This window comes from Prionailurus bengalensis, chromosome E4 (genome assembly GCF_016509475.1).
Source record: "Prionailurus bengalensis isolate Pbe53 chromosome E4, Fcat_Pben_1.1_paternal_pri, whole genome shotgun sequence".
Taxonomy (NCBI): domain Eukaryota; kingdom Metazoa; phylum Chordata; class Mammalia; order Carnivora; family Felidae; genus Prionailurus; species Prionailurus bengalensis.
In genome coordinates, this window is record NC_057360.1 from 37,418,077 (window position 1) to 37,436,889 (window position 18,813).

Here is an 18,813-nt window from a genome sequence, read left to right on the forward strand (position 1 = left end):
ATAAGGCAAAGTAACCAATCTTTTACAGATGATCATCTTGGATTTATTAATATTGTTATTTATTTAATCAACATGGCTAAAATTGATAATATGATGTTTTAAGCCAAATATAAAAGACATATAAATGCATGCCTGGTTTTAGAGGTGAATGTGTTTGAAAACTCATATGTGCTCACAATTAAACAAGAATAGGGGCGCCTGGGTGGCGCAGTCGGTTAAGCGTCCGACTTCAGCCATGTCACGATCTCGCGGTCCGTGAGTTCGAGCCCGGCGTCGGGCTCTGGGCTGATGGCTCAGAGCTTGGAGCCTGTTTCCGATTCTGTGTCTCCCTCTCTCTCTGCCCCTCCCCCGTTCATGCTCTGTCTCTCTCTGTCCCAAAAATAAATAAACGTTGAAAAAAAAAATAAAAAAAAAACAATTAAACAAGAATATCTGTGATGTTTCACACACAAGTTCTTTAAGAAACACCTAGATATGATTGCTATATTTAAAGTAATGTATTCCCTGATTTTCCTCTACCCCAGGCCTTAGGCATTTGCCCTCTTTATCCTCAATTTTACATACTGATAACTTTATTCGTATTTTTATTCAAGTGTGTGTGCATGTGTGTATGTGTAGTTTGAAAGTCTGGATAGTACTATAAGGTTTATAGTAAATAAGGTCAGTCCTTTGTCTCCATCCCACTTCCCATCCTCAATTCCTGCTTTCCAGAAGCAAACATAAATACTTCAAGATATTTTGGCATTTAAATGATATTTTCTGTTGTACTGCTGTTTCTTTTTTCTTTTTCGTTTCAAATGTTTTATCCAGTATCTATTGGCTTCCTTTCTTGATCTTGAAATGTTGCTTTTTATAACTCCTTGTTCTTTGTTCATGGATGCCATGTTGTCTCATTTCTGACAATATGAACTACTACTGTTGGCTTCAGGGTTTCTGCTGCTCCTTGCATTGTCTCTGTTTCTCCCAAGTCTCCTGTTTATTTGGCCTTCTATCTTCCTTCTTAGAGGCTTTGGTCTAGTTGTTTCTTGAATGTCCGTTTCTTTTTTTTTTTTTTTAGTAATGTTTATTTATTTGAGAGAGAGAGAGAGAGAAGGAGGGCAGAGAGAGGGAGGCATAGAATCTGAAGGAGACTCCCGACTCACTCTGAGCTGTCAGCACAGAGCCCAATGCAGGCTGGAACCCACAAACCGCAAGATCATGACCTGAGCTGAAGTCGGATGCCAAACCGACAGAGCCACCCAGGCAACCCTTGAAGGTCCATTTCTATTTAAAGTATGTTGAAATTCTGTGGTAGTTGGTGGAGCTTGGAAATCACGAGTCTTACTAAATTGCACGAAATCAGAAAGGCATTTAAGCTTCCCGAGTTTTAGTTTCCTTATCTATCAAATGAACTACATGTCAATAGATATTAACATCCTATGTTTCGGTAGAAGTTGAAATCTCTGAAATTATTTTCTGGTGGTAGGCAGTACCTGTTTCATTCATGAGATTCCAGGCATTTTCACAATACAACCAACGTTTTAACATAAAGTCTGAGTGAAGCAGAAGAAAATTGTGATTAGACAGACACTCCTTCAAAGTCAACACTTCCTGGGTGTATGACTATGAGAAATTTACTAAACGCCAAGTCTTAGTTTCATTCTCTACAAAATAGGAAAAATACTTGCTAACCCACTGGCTTTGCTTGGATGAGTAAATACAAAAACACGCAAAGATGTTAACATGGTGTCTGATACATAACATTTCAGTAAAACTGCTGCTGTGATTATTATGTTTACTGATAAGCTAATGGAGGATAGACTATTTCCTATGTTTCTATGAAATCTAGATAAAACCTTGTCTGTCCCTTGCTCAGAGTGCTTACTCCATAGAACTTATTAATTGGATGTAATTTGTGGGATTTGCTGTCTGTGAACCATATACCAGGTTTATAGAGTAACTAAAAGTAGAATCCTTTCATTTTTTATTTATGTGCTTTATTATTATCACGCCTTACCAAACAAGGAAAACCAGGCATATCTGTTTTCGCTGACCCTTAATTTTTGTCTTGGTGTTCTTATTTCACTTTTGTATGGCCTTTATATTTATAGGGGTCAGATATGCATTCTCAGCCTTCAAAACATGCCACTGTTCTTTTAGGGCAGATGCTGAGAATACATATTTATTTCATCTATCCTGTTTCACCCTTCTGTCCTTGTACTTAGATTTGCTGAATTAGACATGTTTAAATCCCTTTGGAAATGGCATTCCATTTCCTTTTTGTGTGTGTGTGGGGTGGGGGCAGCGGTGGGGTTGGGAACGGATGGTATTTAAAGCCCAAGTACGTCTTTTGAAATGTCATTTTCACTCGACTGATTCCCGGTTTTTGATGAAATTTCTGAACAGGGACTTAGGGGCATGACTTCAAGGTAACTTTGATTTGTGATCACTTAAACATTTTGAGTTGTAAAGGAAACATATTGGGAAAGGTAAATTCAGCAACAATACACGTGTTAGAATAACACAGCTTTGAAGATCGAGTGCTCTGTTATCTGCATGTTCAGCTGTTTAATGTAGTCAATTCCACTGGTAATTCACACAGGATTAACATGGAAAAGAGCAGGTGTACCATGATTTACAGATTTTTGGAGCTATGGTGCCACCTACTGGAATATTTCTAAATATTCCCTTGTCTAAATAATGAAAACAGGCACTTCCCTTTAAAAAAAAAAAAAGGCAGAAAATGTTATCCCAGAAGAGTGAAGTCAAAAGATAATATATGGAAATACTAAGTCTATTACTATCATCTATTTTATTATATTTATCCCCTGTGTTTATAGAATTTAAAAGTGCTCAATGCAGTTTATACTTTTAGAAGTACCAGTGCTTTCTCTTTATTGTCACACACGCCCTCTTAATCCCCACTGCTATTTTCTTTACCTGTTTTCCACACCCTCCCAGCATTGTTCATATAGAATGTTTGCATGTATTTTAATGCTACTTATATTAATGCATTTTCCTAATATTAAATAGGTATTTGTTATGCACTAGTTATTAAGTACTTTATGCAGACGTTTATTTGCTTTTTCCAAGTCTGACTCCACTAACAGTGTATGGTTGCTTTTAAGTTATATGTGAACTAGAGCATAAAGAGTATGGGGATGTTTGCCTATGCCAAACAGCTGAGATAACTACATTAGTTCTTTCCTTCGCATTGGCCAAGCAGATCCGTCTTTGACCTGCAGTAGAATGAGTAGCTCATGAAATAACTAAAGATTTCATATAACCAGTCTGATAGGGTTGGACTGTTTAATCATGAGGTTTCAGCACAGTTGCTTCTTCCTGTGTTTCAGTAATGTTCTGATAATGTCTGCATATGGAAATATAATAGACAATTGAAGTCATTTTCATATAATTTAGGAAGAATTGCAAAATGTGATAGAGATATCTTTGATAGTGCAGTCTCCTCTAAACATTTAAGTAACTTCACCTATTTATCCTATCTGATATGTAGAAACAGTCTCCATGGAAGTATTTGTTACTGCATGCTTACATTTATGGAAGTCATTAGATGGTTTTTGGAGGGGATATGTCCTTCAGATATTAGATTTTTAACTAGGCTCTTTCATGTAGGTTGTCTTTATATATGTTCCTACTTTGAGATTTGTACTTAAGTTTTTTGATATTTTAAAAGTAATTGAGGGGCACCTGGGTGGTTCAGTCAGTTGAGGGTCTGACTTCTGCTCAGATTATGATCTCACAGTTGGTGGGTTCCAGGCCCGCGTTGGGCTCTGTGCTGACAGCTCAGAGCCTGGAACCTGCTTTGGTTTCTGTGTCTCCCTCTTTCTCTGCCCTTCCCCTGCTAATGCTCTCTCTCTCTTTCTCTGTTTCTCAAAAATAAATAAAATTTTTTAAAAAATTTAAAAATTGGGGCCCCTAGGTGGTTCAGTCAGTTGTGTCCGACTTCAGCTCAGGTAATGATCTCACTGTTGGTGGGTTTGAGCCCCACATCAGGATGTCTGCTGTCAGCGCGGTGCCTGCTTCAGATCTTCTGTCCCCCTCTCTGTCCCTCCCTCAGCGCACGTCCACTTGTGCGCTCTCTTTCTCTGTGTCTCTCTCACACACAGAGAAATAAATAAACATTAAAAAATTAATAAATAAATAAAAATAATTGAAAATTTTTTTTATTTTATGTAATCTAGTAGATATGGCTTGTTGAAATTAATGTCAATCGCACTGCTGTAGTTCCTGAATATTTTCTTAAGGACATTAGCTCAAATTTGGAAGTGGTTTTCATCTTTGAAATTTTATTTTAGTGAGCTTCTGTAAGATTTATTGAGTGCCTAAGTAATTTTCATATGATTTATCATGTTAACTGAAAGTGTTACAGAGACTGAAAATCTGTTTATAGGGATTTTGTGACTATGAGAATAAATTTAGTCTTCTATTGAATCTAAACTGTGATGCTGGACTTGGAATTTTCTGTCAAAGAGATAAAAGACTGTGTATGTGTGTGTGATACTCTATAAAGAAAATGAGATAAACCTTAAAATAAGCTACAAGATTTCAAAATAGCCTGAAAATCACTCAGTGGAGGACTTCAGAATCAGATTCTGAGCTAAAGGGGTATAATGGAAAACGTACGTTCAATCTGAGAAGCCTTTATGGGAAGTAAGCATGAAAGGAAACTGTGATCCATTTTTAGATATATGTTATTTGCCATGGATGTTAAATTTTGTTGCATTGAAGATTAACGGATTTGGGGAAATGTTGAATGGGGCCGTGATTAGAACAGAAATACATAGATGGAGATACACATATAGAAATAAGTTGTTTTTCTGTTTCCAAGCTATGGAAGTCTCTTCACAGATAAACACGGGGTCTGTGCGTTATAGTACTTTTGTTTGCTGTTACTGTAGTTTGGTTGACTTCCCTGTCAAAATAATATTCTTTAGTAAATTAAACCGGCACACTTCTGATTTTTCTCCAATATTTGTCTATACCATACATAGAGCATTTATCCAGAAAACTATAATTTACTGCAAATGTCTATATTTAGGGTCAAGTTTATTTTAGCATTTGTAACATTATTAGTCATGTATTCTGTAGTCCAATACTGATTAAGAGGTTTTTTTTTTATTTAGCCTATGGGCTTTTAATAAATACCAATCTCTGCATAGCCTAAAGCATTGGCTAAAAGAATTTTCATGTTGAAAGGTCAGATGTAGAGGAAAAGCGATAAGGATAAATTAATGAGGAAAGCTGGAAGCCTGAGGATTGACAGCAATGTCTGCAGAGTCAGACAGGCTCAGGTTCAAGTCTGGGCTAGCATATACCAGCCTTGCGAACTTAGCCAAGACACTTGACTTTTCTAATTTCTTAGGGTGTTGTGATCCTTAAGAGAGAAAATACAAGCAACAGGCTTCCTATAGTGCCTCATACACCATGAACACTCAATACATATTAGCAATTAATAACAATAAAGTATCATTTCTGAATTATTCTCTTAAAAAGACACATCTGTAGAAATTGTCTTTTCCATTTTGGTAATTTACCATTTTCTGAACTTGAATTAAAATACTATACACCACGTATTGTCTTCAAAACATTCATTGCTTTTGCACCAGTTAGAATTAAATTAATATCTCTGGGGCATTTAACATGCATGTGGCCTGATGAAGAGTCTACTGTTTGGAACATTTCTAGCATATTTACTCTAGTATTCATGGTTCTTATGTTAAAAAAAGAAAGCTTCCTTATTATCCCAATATTCCTTTTCCATTTCCATAATGAATATGTGACAAATCGCAATTCCTTTTTATAACATATTCTATACCATTTATGCTACATGTTTGGGCGGTAACAAACTAATAAATGAGAACAACAGAGTATAATGGTCTGTGGAGTTAGTGATGGGTCTAGTAAAGGCAACATTAAGATTCCTCTTTTTTCTGTCATCAAATCTATTTGATTTCTCTTCTATATTTATTGATCTGATGACTTCCATCACTCTCAGGAAAAAATTCAATCTCTTTTCGTGGCCTATAAGGCTTGCTCTTGGCTCTTCTCCCAAAGGTGTTTTCATCAGATCTGTTTGATTTCTCCCTTGTATTTACACATGCTTAAAACCATTCAACAATTACTTATCTACCACTTACTATATGCAAGGCTCTTAGCTACATAGCTTCAGCTGCTTCGCTTCCTCCTCATATTGCGTAATTCTTGCTGATCTCCAATGGAAAGAATTTTAATTATTAGTCCTAATCAGGTTCACCTATGACTTAAATGTCTTTGCAGACTACTGGATCTCTCTCACTCTCTCTCTCTCTCTCTTTCTCTCTCTCTCTCTCTTTATCTTGCAAACCATTGGAGCTATATATATGTAGATATCTATCTGTATCTATACATCTTACAGTTTGTAATTTATCCTAGGGCAAAGGACCATACCTGTTACATGTTCAAACCCAGCACCTAATATCAAGTTAGCAAAACAATAAATGGGTTTAAACTTAACTAAATCAAGTTAATTTGCTTGAAGTTCCAAGGAATTAGGTGTTTATATTGAGAAGGGACATATCAAAATAGTTTTACATTTTTTTTAACGTTTATTTATTTTTCGGAGACAGAGAGAGACAGACTGTGAGTGGGGGAGGGGCAGAGAGAGAGAGGGAGACACAGACTCCAAAGCAGGCTCCAGGCTCTGACCTGTCAGCACAGAGCCCCACGCAGGGCTTGACCTCACGAACTGCGAGATCATGAAGTGAGCCAAAGTCAGGCGCTCAACCGACTGAGCCACCCAGGCGCCCCCAAAATAGTTTTAGATATTTAAAAACTTATATACTTCTTAGATAAAGAAAAGAGGTGTATTATATGAAATGTGTTTATACACTCGAACTAACTCAAATATTTTGAATGTGGCAATATGCTAAATTCTTTACAATTATCATGACAGTTATTTCTTCTTTCACTTAAAACACAAGAGCTGTTAATCCCTCCTATAGTAATGTTTTTTATTTTACCTATTGCTTCTTTTGCAAATTGACACAATTCTAAGAACTTAATTTAGAAGGAAATAAAAATAAATGAGAAGAGAGAGAAAGCTACTAATAGGAAAATAAAAATAATATTAAAAAATCAAAACATGATTTTATATGGGATAGAAAGATAAAAGCTGATTAAACAAGAGGAGGGACAAAAATCCAAATCATGTACATTAAAAACAATACTTAAGTATGAATGATTAAGAAAAAGTGGAGAACTATAATGAGAAAATAAGAAAATATTTGATGCAGTATATGTTTTAATAATATATATTTTAATAATTACATATTTATATATAATACATACAATATAATATAAAATACAAAAATACTATTTATATCAAGGAATAAACCAGAGAATGTCACTGAAGAGACTGGGTCCTACCCATCTGATGGCCCTTCTGAGGGGAGACAAGTTTTTCAGATCAGTTTATCCTGAAAAAATAAAAATCTCAAAGCAGGAAGCTGTCGTAAATATTAACCAACCCTTTCTTTTATCTGATTCTTCATTCTTTTTCACATCAGTTGACTGTCATTTGGGAAAGGATTTTATGATCTTTTTCACGGTCATTTACTAAGAGTGAAACGTGTCTCACTCACTGCAGACTGAATCTAGTTCCCATCATGGCAATAAAACCGACCTTTCCAACATTCCCACAAGCTCAGGTGATAAATCTCATTTTATTTGATTTCATTAATTTCCTTCTTGAAACACCCTTTATTGGTAACTCTTGTTGACTTCATTTTCCCTCCTACATAGAAGATTAGGTCACCTAATCTTAGGCCCTCTCCTTGAATGCTTACTCAACTTCAGAATTCTACCCCGAACGCTCCTTTTGTATAACTGGGGGACCTCCTTCACCGTCATAGCTACAATACCCATCTATATGTTGATCCAAAGCCTCAACCCAGAGAGATATCCTGAGCTGCTAACCTCCACCTCCAAATATTACTAAACATTTTTACGTAGAAGTTTCAAGAATATCAAATTTTCCCGTCTCTTCTGCTTTTCTTCTTTAGCTTAGTGAAAGCTTCCACAATCTACCTACTACACTTGCCTAGTATGTTAAACTATCAACCTGAATGCTTTCCGTGTTACTCATTCTCTGCCTTTCTTACTTCTAACGATTTACAAAGTCTTGATGACTACTTCCAAAGTGTTTCACAGATTTTTTTCTTGCTTTTTTTTTTTTTTGGTACCATTTTCCTCATGTAGAACATCATCTTTCTCATACGCTTTTATTTTAGTCTCCTGATGTTCCTGTCCCCAACTTTGCCTTCTGATAATCTATTTTCCATTTTACAACACGGTCAATCGAAAATTGAAATGCTTCTTCAATAGTCCTCCCCTTAAACACCTTCTTCTGATGGCTGTCTAAAGCCTGTAGGACGAATCTCAACTTCTTATTCCTCTAGGACTGAGCTAGCTGTCCACAATCCTTAAATGTATCCAAGAAACCCTCTCTGTCACCTTCTCTACCAGTTGGACACCAACCCTGGAAGTCTAAATTGGGTGATGCCTCTATAAGCTTTTTCTTTTTAATTTTTAAAAATTTATTTGAGAGACAGTGAGTGAAAGTCGGGGAGAGGGGCAGAGGGAGAGACAGAGAGAATCTTAAGTAGGCTCCATGCTCAGTGCAGACCCCGATGTTGGGCTCAATCCCAGAATCCTGGAATCATGACCTGAGCTAAAATCAGGAGTCGAATGCTTAACTGACTGACTAAGCCACCCAGGTGCCCCAATCCAAACTGTGCTGCTACAGCACATTCTATCTCATTGGTCATTACACTGTAAGACTTTTTCTTTCTTTCTTTCTTTCTTTCTTTCTTTCTTTCTTTCTTTTGGGGGGTCTGTATCTTACACTGAACTGAGCTCCTTGGGGGCAGGAAATGTCTCTACCTTGGTCATATTATATCGCTAGTATGTGGCATATAGCACACAGTAGGCACTCAATAAATAATCATTATCTAAATAAATGAATGCATATGGGGAAAAAGTCCAAAGTCTTTTATAGGCTTGAGATTAATTCTAATAGCTCTCCTTTATTCTGTTACTTTTTTATTTTACCTGAGAAGTCAAAAACTAATACCATAGTTTTAACACACTTGGACATTGTAAACATGACCTTAAGAGAAGAAATGTAGTTTCAGTGGTAAAAGGTACTGAATATTGCCCCTCTGTGAATGTTAGCTAACACAGAGATGATGTATATATGGAAATTTAACTTATATTTACATATGTATTATGAAATTTGAAGTTTTCTAATAGATGTTTGTTTTCCTTTTTTCAGGAGAAGACAATACTCTTTCCAGTCCTGGTAAGAATTAATATTTTCATTTTACTTATTTTATTATTTTGTTGCAAAGTTTATATATTTAATGTTGATAGAGTTTTCTATTATTGTCTAGTAAAATCATTTTACAAGGACAAATGTTATAATTATGAATTATTTCTTGAATTGTGAAAATGTTTTTGACACTTTCTTGTTCTTAATATTCCTGCTTATAACATATAAATTTTGTTAACTACTTGAATATATTATTGTGTATAAGTTATAGCTTTTCTTAAACTTGACAATAAATTGCATAGCAGGATTCCAATCTCTTTTTAAATTTTAACATTGCAAATAATTCAAGTTAGGTCGCAAAACTTTATAGTCAAAAATTGGTTAAAGAATTATCTGAGAAATTAGAATTCTAAACATATTATATATGTATATATACAAATACATATATGTATATACATATATGTATAAAAGAAAAGCTTTGAGAGTAGTAAGATATTTTATAATCATGTTCAAATTCTATTGTCACAATGGAATTAATAGTCTTAATGAGTATTCTAATCCTGAGACCAATTACATTTAAACAATGAAGATGTTAAAAATAAATTCTTACATATTATATGCAAAAATAAGAGAGAAACGTACATTTCATGTGGTTAAAAATAAGTTATATCACTTAAATGTTAGTGTTATGTAAAATGTATTACTGATTTCCTGATTCATCATACAGTTGAAATATGCATTGAGAAGGTAAGTAAAGCCACTAAGACAATTCTGACTTAATCATTTTAATGCACAGTTCTAGTTAGGTACATTCAAAATGTTCTGCAAATTGAGTTATTAAAGGAATTATTTTTGTAAATAAATGAAAATTCATTCCAAACTATGGAAACAAGGAAGCATGTGAATACTAACAAAATGCTTTTGAATCTGCATAAGAAGCACATTCTCTTATTTTTTAAAACATGTAATATTGGAATTTTACGGTTGGATAGTATGGTAGAGAAGCTTTATAAATACATGGAAGTCATTAAGGTATAGCAACTGTGATTGGTTTATGCCAGCTACTCTCATGCATTTTAGCATTTCCACCTTTTACAAATGATTAAGTTCATTCCAACCATATAAACTGGTTATTGTTGCAGGAGGGGATTGGGAATGGGGTAGAATAGGGGGTGAATGTTTAAAACGCTAGACGACTTACCACCTTCTTGAGAGAGTTTCCATTATCCTTGCACTGTTATAAAATGATGGATGACACATCCAAATGATGACATCAGGTAAGTCAAAATAGTGACCCCAAATGCTAATGAGAATGGCTTCCTGCAAATATCAACAAGAATGTGATCAGTGGAAACCAGTAGTATCTCCAAAGTGAAGATGAAGGCCAATGTAGAATTGGCAATTGGAGCATTTTTTCTCATCCTGAATTAAAGCCTTATTTATTGAACCAGGGGATGTGCAGTGAGCTTAAGATGTGCGCAAGAATATTAAGGCTTCTAGGTAGGAGGGTAGTTTTCTGAATACCGTTTTTTCATAGACCTAGGACTGAATTTACTTGATGATATATAATCTTTAGGAATGGTACTCTTCAACAAAGCATAACCCTATTATGCGAGGTATTTGGAGTGGTTTTCCTTCTAGTCTTTTTGTAATTCAAATGTAAAAGATAAGTGGGAGTGGGTGATAAAGGGAAAATGTCACATTTCTCTCAGAGCACAGGGGATCATTGGAATCCTGCCAAAACCAAAGATAGGTTAACCTAAAAACAACAAACTAATAATTGTTCACGTCTATAATGATGGAAGTATATTAATGTTATTGCACATAATTTTAAGCTCCCTCCCCCTCTCCCTCTCATCTTCTCAATCTCTGTCCCTATCTTTCTTCTTCCTGTCTTTGCCTCCACCCTTGTCCCTTCTTTTATTCAACAAAGAGCAGGTGAGAGAATAAGTCAAGTAGGATTTAGGATTTTACACTGAAGACAGGAAGGGGTGACTTGCCTATCACTGTGCTAAATATGTTGACGTGTATCTCGGGTAGAGGTTTGTTAGTAAATATGTTGCTTTGTGTGTTATTAGGTTATGAAATTCTAGAGATTGAAAATTTTTGTTGGAAAATAACAACTGTAACAAATGTACTGAAATTACTTTGGATTTCAGTAACCACAGAAGAGTTCTACATTATTTTATGTTCTTGTCATTGGGGCAGTTCAATAAGGCTTGGATGTATTTTATTTGTATTTAGTAAACGCTGATTTCATTTTACCTTCAACAATAATGAATGAAGCTAGGACTTCTCTGTGCCCTTTCTACTTCCATTTTCTTAATTCCCCATTCAGTAATCTTTTAATTTCAGTTCTTAAATCTTATCGCTTCTAATCTTTTCCAGTTTCTCCCATTCTCATTCTCTTCCCATTTTCTCTTACTCACTCTTGGGCCATTTTCTCTTACTCTTGTTGAACTGAATTGTTAAAGTACTTGTGTGCTATCATTTGTTGTTGTTAATTAAACACTGAAAAACATAACATTTGACTCTTCGTAGAAATGAATATATGTTAAACATAGAAAATCCAGAAAAAAAACCCCACATCTTTATAACCTCAATATCCAGAGATCACAATGTGTTGGTTTATTATTTTTTTTAACAATTTTGGTGTATTTCTCCCCATTCTTCTAGAAAGAAATACACCTTCTGAGTAAGAGAACACAAAAAATTTAAAGGCCTTTAATACACAGTGCTAATGTGCCCTCCGGAAGCTTTTATCAGTTGTACGCCTCTATCAGCTACGTGTTCCCTAATTCAGCACTACTTGTCACACTGTTATTTTTTCTTCTGAAGTGAATTGAAACCATGGAAAATGTTGTTGCAATATCTCAAATTGTGTTTCTTATATTATCACAAAGTTGAAACCATTTTGTAGACTTGGGCATTGTGTACCTGTTTGAGAATTTTGTTTCCCTGTCTTTTGTCCAATCTTTGCTTTGTTTTTGATTTGCTAAAAAGTAATCAGTGCAGGGGTGCCTGGTTGCCTCAGTCAGTAAAGCCTACAACTCTTGATCTCGGGGTTGTAAGTTCAAGCCTCACTCACGTTGGGTACAGAGATCACTTAAAATTGTAAAAAAAGAAAATCAGTGTGTACCTAGAACTTTTATTTTTCATTTTTTGTTTTCCTAGAAACACTCGTCCTCTTAATAATCCCCTTTAAACTTTATCTTTCTCTAGTGCTCATTGATAAGTCTTTTTCTTTTCTTTTCTTTTCTTTTTTTTTTTTTTTATAATTTCTGTTAGTTGACTTTCTTTATGTGTGTGCTCCGTCCTTCTGAACCCAACTGCTTTGGACAGTAAAGAAACCAGCAATCCAAAGGGAAGAAGGCAGGGAATAGCTGCTTTCAACTTCATTTCCCCATTTATATCTTTAGCCACTATATCTAAGTCTATATACCTCTGTGTGCATCTATCTATCTATCTATCTATGTGTATATATGTATATGTATTTGGTAAAATATACATACTACCACACGCTGTATATCATCTCTGTATGTTGTGTGTGCATTTACACACATATATGTATATATATTTATATACACACTGTAATGGACTGAGGAGTTAGTTAACTCAGATGAGTATATGTTGCAAGATATGATTCATGTATTTATTTTGTTTTCCTTTTTCCATCTCCCATGAATACAATAGGACTGAACTCAACAGAAAAGCCCAGTGTTCTGGCTCCAAGCGACCCCTTACCTGCCCGCACCACTGCATTCTCACTTACAAGCATCTCTGAAAGAGAATATAACTCCTCAGAGACCACGCCTACTCTTAGTCCAGACAATCCTTCAACTGAAGACTTCCTGAACTCTTTGGATAATGCTAATACTCTTAATGTGACAGGTCGGCACAGAGGTGTTAATTAACTGAAATGAGTTTAGGAGAACTTGTCTTCCTTTTTGAATCTGAAAGTTATCAGAACTGTTTTTCTTTAAAATACGTGTGCAGTTTCTACAAATGTGGTTTTATTCAAGCATGTAAAGTGTAGAACATCCAGGCGTTCATGCAATTTTGACTGACCAAAGTAGTGAAGGCAAGTTGTTGAGGAGCCGATGGACAGGGAGGCAGGGAAGCCCCCAGCAAGTAAGGCTGGTGGGGAGGGGGAGGGGAGTTTCTCCAGTAGCCACTGAACTGCATGTGCTGTGTCATCGCCACTGTTCTGCTCACTTGGGTTTTCTGCAGTGCCAGCCGGGTCAGAACTCAGCATTTCAGCGCTTTGTCAGTCTTGCCCTCCCTGGCTGTAATTCCAAAGTAGGATTTTTCTTTGTTGAACTCCACAATCTCAATACCAGAAATTACTGGAGATAAACAATTTATTTTTGAAAAACCACACCGAGGATCAATAATCCAGCTTTGCTGTTTGAATTTCCTCCAGAGATATTGGCATTAAAAAAATTAATCAAGGTTGTGGGTCTTAGGGCGGAATTGAAGGGAATGTGGCCACATTCATAACAGTGATGTGGGAGGTATTTTTTACCAGTGAAGACCACTGATGCTTTTCAGAATCCCAATAAATCTGTGGTTTGCTCATTCTATATTTGATGTTAGGTCTGCCAGTGTATTTGGCACATAAATCCACCATCATGAGGGTTGTTCATGCCTTTTCTGAAATAATGTGCTATGTTGTCATTTTCTGAGGCAAACAGGTTTATAGACATTAGAGACTAAGCTACTTGCTTAACAGTGCCATTAATCTTAGTTTGAAAAACAAGTATGTTCAACACTGTCTCAGAAATTTGGTGGAGGGGTACATTGTCGTGTTTTGAATACCATATTGATGAAGTTTATTGGCCATAATAAGCAGTTAATTAAATGATAAATGCCTCCTTATGTTGATTACAGAACTGTAAATTCAATCTTTCCTCCATTTTCTCCTTCCACCTTAGCAGAGTAGTGGCTAGGATCTATCTACACATTGCAGGCATTTGAATTCATTGCCCAAAATTTTAACAAAAAGAATGTGAGGATGAGGGTGTTAATGGTTAGGTAGAACATTCCAGGGTAAACTTTTTTACTGACTGAGTGATGTCACACAGTTTTCTATTTTAAAGTTTTCACATTTAGCTTCATGTACACAAACACACACACATAATATTCTCTATGAAGCAAAATGTGAAGAGAAAATGTTTAAAATGGAAAGGATTGGAAATAAGGATGAATAATACTAAAATACTAACTTGATGGTGAAATTAGCTTGGAAGGTTTCTTACACTTTCAAATAAAATAAGACATTTGATCTCCCTACAAAATAACTTTGCTCTCTGGTGATATTTCAATTCTCTACTGGGATAAAATCGTATGTGTTATTTAATTTATGTTCGCAATTGATTCGTATTGTGGAATACAATCCAATTTTCCTGCTTACCGATATACATTAGTAAAAAAAAAATCCCTTAATCCATGCTTCTAACAGTATAATATTTTCAAGTGTTTTCAAAATTGTTCAAAAATCATTATAATAAGCATCTGTTTGCATTTATGCAGTTGCAAAATATCAATATAGAAGTATATATAAAGTACATACTTTATGCATATATATATATACATATATATATATATAAAGTATTTACACACATACACATTGAGAATACTGTTTTCCCAAATCCTGATCCTTAAAGATACCATACCATTTTATCCATGGCGGTATATCCTCCAGACTCTAGACATGTGATTCTCTGAGAGAATCTGGGGGTGTGAGCAACTGTTTCCCCACATCTTTTCCAACACTAGATATTATTAATCTTTCAAAAACTCTGCCAGTATGAGAGTTAAGATATTTTATTTTAACATCAAAAAATTTCATAGTGATGAGCACTTTTGCCTACACTCTTTAGCCATTGCGTATATTACATGTCTTGTCCATATTTCTATTTTTCTTTTTTTTACGATTTGCATATTGTACACTGAGGGATTCTTTACTGATTCTGCCTACGAAGAAACACCCCAACTTTCAGTTTGTAAAGTTGAAGGAGAATCCAAAAAGCTCACAGAGACTTGGAGGTTAAAAAAAAAAAGCCACTTGGAAACCTGAGTCATCTATGACTTCAACAGGACCCCAGGAAGCCTCTGGGAATATGTAAATGAAGAACTCTGGTGCCACCTTCCTGCCAGGCGAACTTAAATAGAGGCAGACATACATTTTAATAGATAGGGTCATTTCACGGTTTGGTAAACAAAGATGCTGATAACGTCCTAGTATTTAAATGTTTCATCTGCAGTAGGGAAATACTGAAACGATTTCACTTTCTTACCCTAGGAGTTACACAGCCGCCTACCTTCCCCACGCACGCAGACTCGCAGGCGCCCTCTGCCGGATCTGACACGCAGACACCTAGCAGCACTGCTACCCCTCCCGCACTCACCCCTGCTCCGGGGAAGAATGACACATCAGGTTTGCCGGGCTTTTAGATTTATGCAACTGTGGAGAAAGCCTGACAGCTGCCTGTGGTTAAGAGTGGTGTCAGGGAATCCAACCACTTGTTAAACGTATAGCACTCGCTAGTTGGTGAATTCGGTATTTCATACTTTCATGTTTATCCTTAGTTTATGAGGACACCTACCTAAGGTCCTTCTAGTACAGATGAAATAATAAAGAATGAGACCTCGCAGAATAAAGGAAAAACCTGTTCCGGAATAAATGGTTACTCAGGGTGTTCTATACGTTTCTTCATATTGGGGCAAGACCCACTGCACAGTGAAAACTTTCGCTAATAATAAAGAATAGTATGTATGAAATGTTGCCAATAGACTTCCAACCAATAAACAAAATCCTGAAGAGTAGATGACTTCCATTTTCAGTGAAAGCCACTAAGAAATTGTAACCACAGTTTGTTTTTTTAAAAGAATGGGAAAAAGGAAATAGATGCTTCATTTCCCCCATCCAAACATTAAGATTCAGCTTAGCATCTCTGTATGTATATAAAACAAAGCAAAATACCCCCTCCTTTATCTTTCCAAATCAGGGTCTAAGTCACTTCATGTTGACTTTTTTTTTATCCTGAAAGACAAAAATCCACACAGACATATATAAAAATGTGATGGCTTCAATGCCTGAAAATAAAAAGATATAAATGGGAAAGCCCATGGAGCAGGCACTAAAGTGGCCTTTCTTGGAACAAGAATCAAATATGCAAGTCCAACCTATCAAATAGAATAATTCTGAGGTATTAAAAGTCTTCCGTTGGCACAAAAATCATTACAGGCAATGCACAAAGTTAAAGTGACCTGGGAAAGAGTTGCCCTCCCTTCCCTGCCTTGTTCTGCCCACTCCAGCTACCACGAGAACTACAGTAAGACAATCTGGAACTTTTAGCAAAGCCACAGATTCAGAAGTTACAGATGAGAAGGAGCTATAAAATAACTGAAGAGGGCTGGCCTGTAGGGGCTGGTTGTTGCAAAAACCACTCTATGTGTCCTCATGAAGAAATTCTTCCTCTCACGGTGGCTAATTCCACTAATTAAACACTGATTAGGATTCATTAACCTGATGAAAATTGTAAAAGCAGGGGCTTTAGAACAGCATGAGGACAAGGGACTCTTAGGGGAGGCAAAGAGAACAAGCCTGTGAAAGAGAAGGAAAGAATGTGGAAGAAGGAGAAAGACAAACCCGCTGATTTTTTTAAAAAAAATTTAATGTTTTTAAATTTTATTTGAGGTGGGGGAGGAGCAGAGACAGAGAGGGAGACCAGAATCCAGGCTCCAGGCTCTGAGCTGTCAGCACAGAGCCTGACCTTGGGCTGAACTCAGGAACCCCGAGAGCACAACCTGAGCTGAAGTTGGACTATTAACCAACTGAGCCACCCAGGCGCCCCAAACCCACTGATTTTTCAAGCTCAGCAGAGGGTCATTTCTGAGTCTATTTTTTTTTTAAGAAGAAAAATTAAACCTTCCTACCCTTCTCTGTGTTGTGTTGGAGACTTTCTCTGGGGATCCAGAACTGCAGAACTGATATTTATGTTATTCATTCTACTCTATGGTTTACTTACATGCAGGGGAGGTAGTGGCTTTTGAAGACTGAGCTGAGAACCTAAACTCAAATTTTTGGAAGATGCCTTTTCATTGCTAATGGCTGTAGATGTGAAGTTACGGACTGTGCTCGGTTTGTAATTGGACGATGCCTGCATGCTTGTCCTGAAACCGTTTCCAGAATGTGCATACCTGTTTCATTCTTCCGAAACCCTGAGAATCTTAGAAATGCAAGACTAAATTTGTATCATTGAACTGATGACCCCAGGGACCATGACAGGGAAATAACCAAACAAGCTCAAATAAAGGCTGGTTAGCATGTCCTTTGTTTTTGCCGCGACAATTACCGGAGTGCCAGTCCCCTAGTAGGCATCCAGTGAATACATACTGATTGCTTGTGTCAGAATTCTGGGTGTGATGTCTGCAGGAAGATGTAGCATGCCTTGGGTGCTTTGAAGCTTGGCAACGATAAGTCCTAACCAAATACACTGTGCAGTTTCTTCAGCTACGACACCTAATTCTATACGTATTTGCTTAGGTTTGCTTGGAAAATAAGGAAATGGTGTCTGGATGATGCAGAAGTTCTTTGGTTCTAAACCAATTTGATTTTTTCCTGGCGAGGGCAATCAACATAGTGAAAGTAGAATTGTAACCTCCACCTGGAAAGGAAAACACCCTGAGCTCAGCAGCTGCAAAGGCAGAAGCCCATTCAGCTCTCATGTAAGAAAATTAGAGCTAGGCATCTGCACCCAGAAAGGCCTCCCCAGGGAGGTGCCCCCCAGGCAAGGTTTCCAGCCCATGGCACGTTGTGCTTCCTCTTCTTCCAACCTTCACACACCCTTTGCCACCCAGAGCTCCGCAAGCCAGCACCCCACTCTGTCGCTCGGGTGCATTTTCGCCATCACCTAAGGCATCCCTTGGTTGGAAAGCTTGGCCTCCCTGGCTTGTGCAAACCAGCTGTCTCCTCAGGTGCCAAATATTTTACAAGTGGTGCTCTGATTACAAAGCTGCCTAGGCGCTGAGTTGCACGATGTGAAACTTCTGCAGGCCTGGCTGGTTTTCTTTCAGTTTTGCAGAACACAGACAGCTACGTGCTCAATCGTTGCTTGGCCTAAGCCTCGATGCTCTGTTTACGCTGAATGTCTGGCCATTGCCCTTCTGTGGCAAAAAGGGATGACCGTGATGATGGCCTTTCTGATTGCAGGTTTTCCAGGAGAGACGATTCCACCCAGCACCTTCCCTGCAGACACAGCTTTCACACCAGTAGCGACCCTCAGCCCCGCACTCAGCAGCTCTGCTGCCCTACCCTCACTCATCTCCAGCATCACCACCAAAGATAACTCCTCAGGTTTGCCCGCGGTGCTCTAGGGGTTTTGAGTTGTGGGTACTGAACTGGAAATTTGAGACTTGAATGCAGTTCTTTTACGTATTTCATACCAAATATTATTTGCAGCGACGTTTCACATACTGATATCAAATGAGCCAAAACAAAG

At 36.9% G+C, this 18,813-nt stretch overlaps 1 protein-coding gene across 5 annotated transcripts in view; it reads left to right on the forward strand.

Annotated features, from left to right (window-relative positions):
- Window positions 1–18,813, forward strand: part of PTPRC (protein tyrosine phosphatase receptor type C) — an 84,068-nt gene that overhangs the window by 47,759 nt on the left and 17,496 nt on the right. For 3 of the 5 annotated variants that reach the window (XM_043567541.1, XM_043567543.1, XM_043567542.1), the window contains exons 3-6: window positions 9,311–9,337; window positions 13,001–13,198; window positions 15,612–15,746; window positions 18,525–18,668. In XM_043567541.1, coding sequence (XP_043423476.1) covers window positions 9,311–9,337; window positions 13,001–13,198; window positions 15,612–15,746; window positions 18,525–18,668 — 504 coding nt within the window. The remainder of the gene's footprint in view (window positions 1–9,310; window positions 9,338–13,000; window positions 13,199–15,611; window positions 15,747–18,524; window positions 18,669–18,813) is intronic. The other 2 variants (XM_043567544.1, XM_043567545.1) reach the window with 2 other exon arrangements.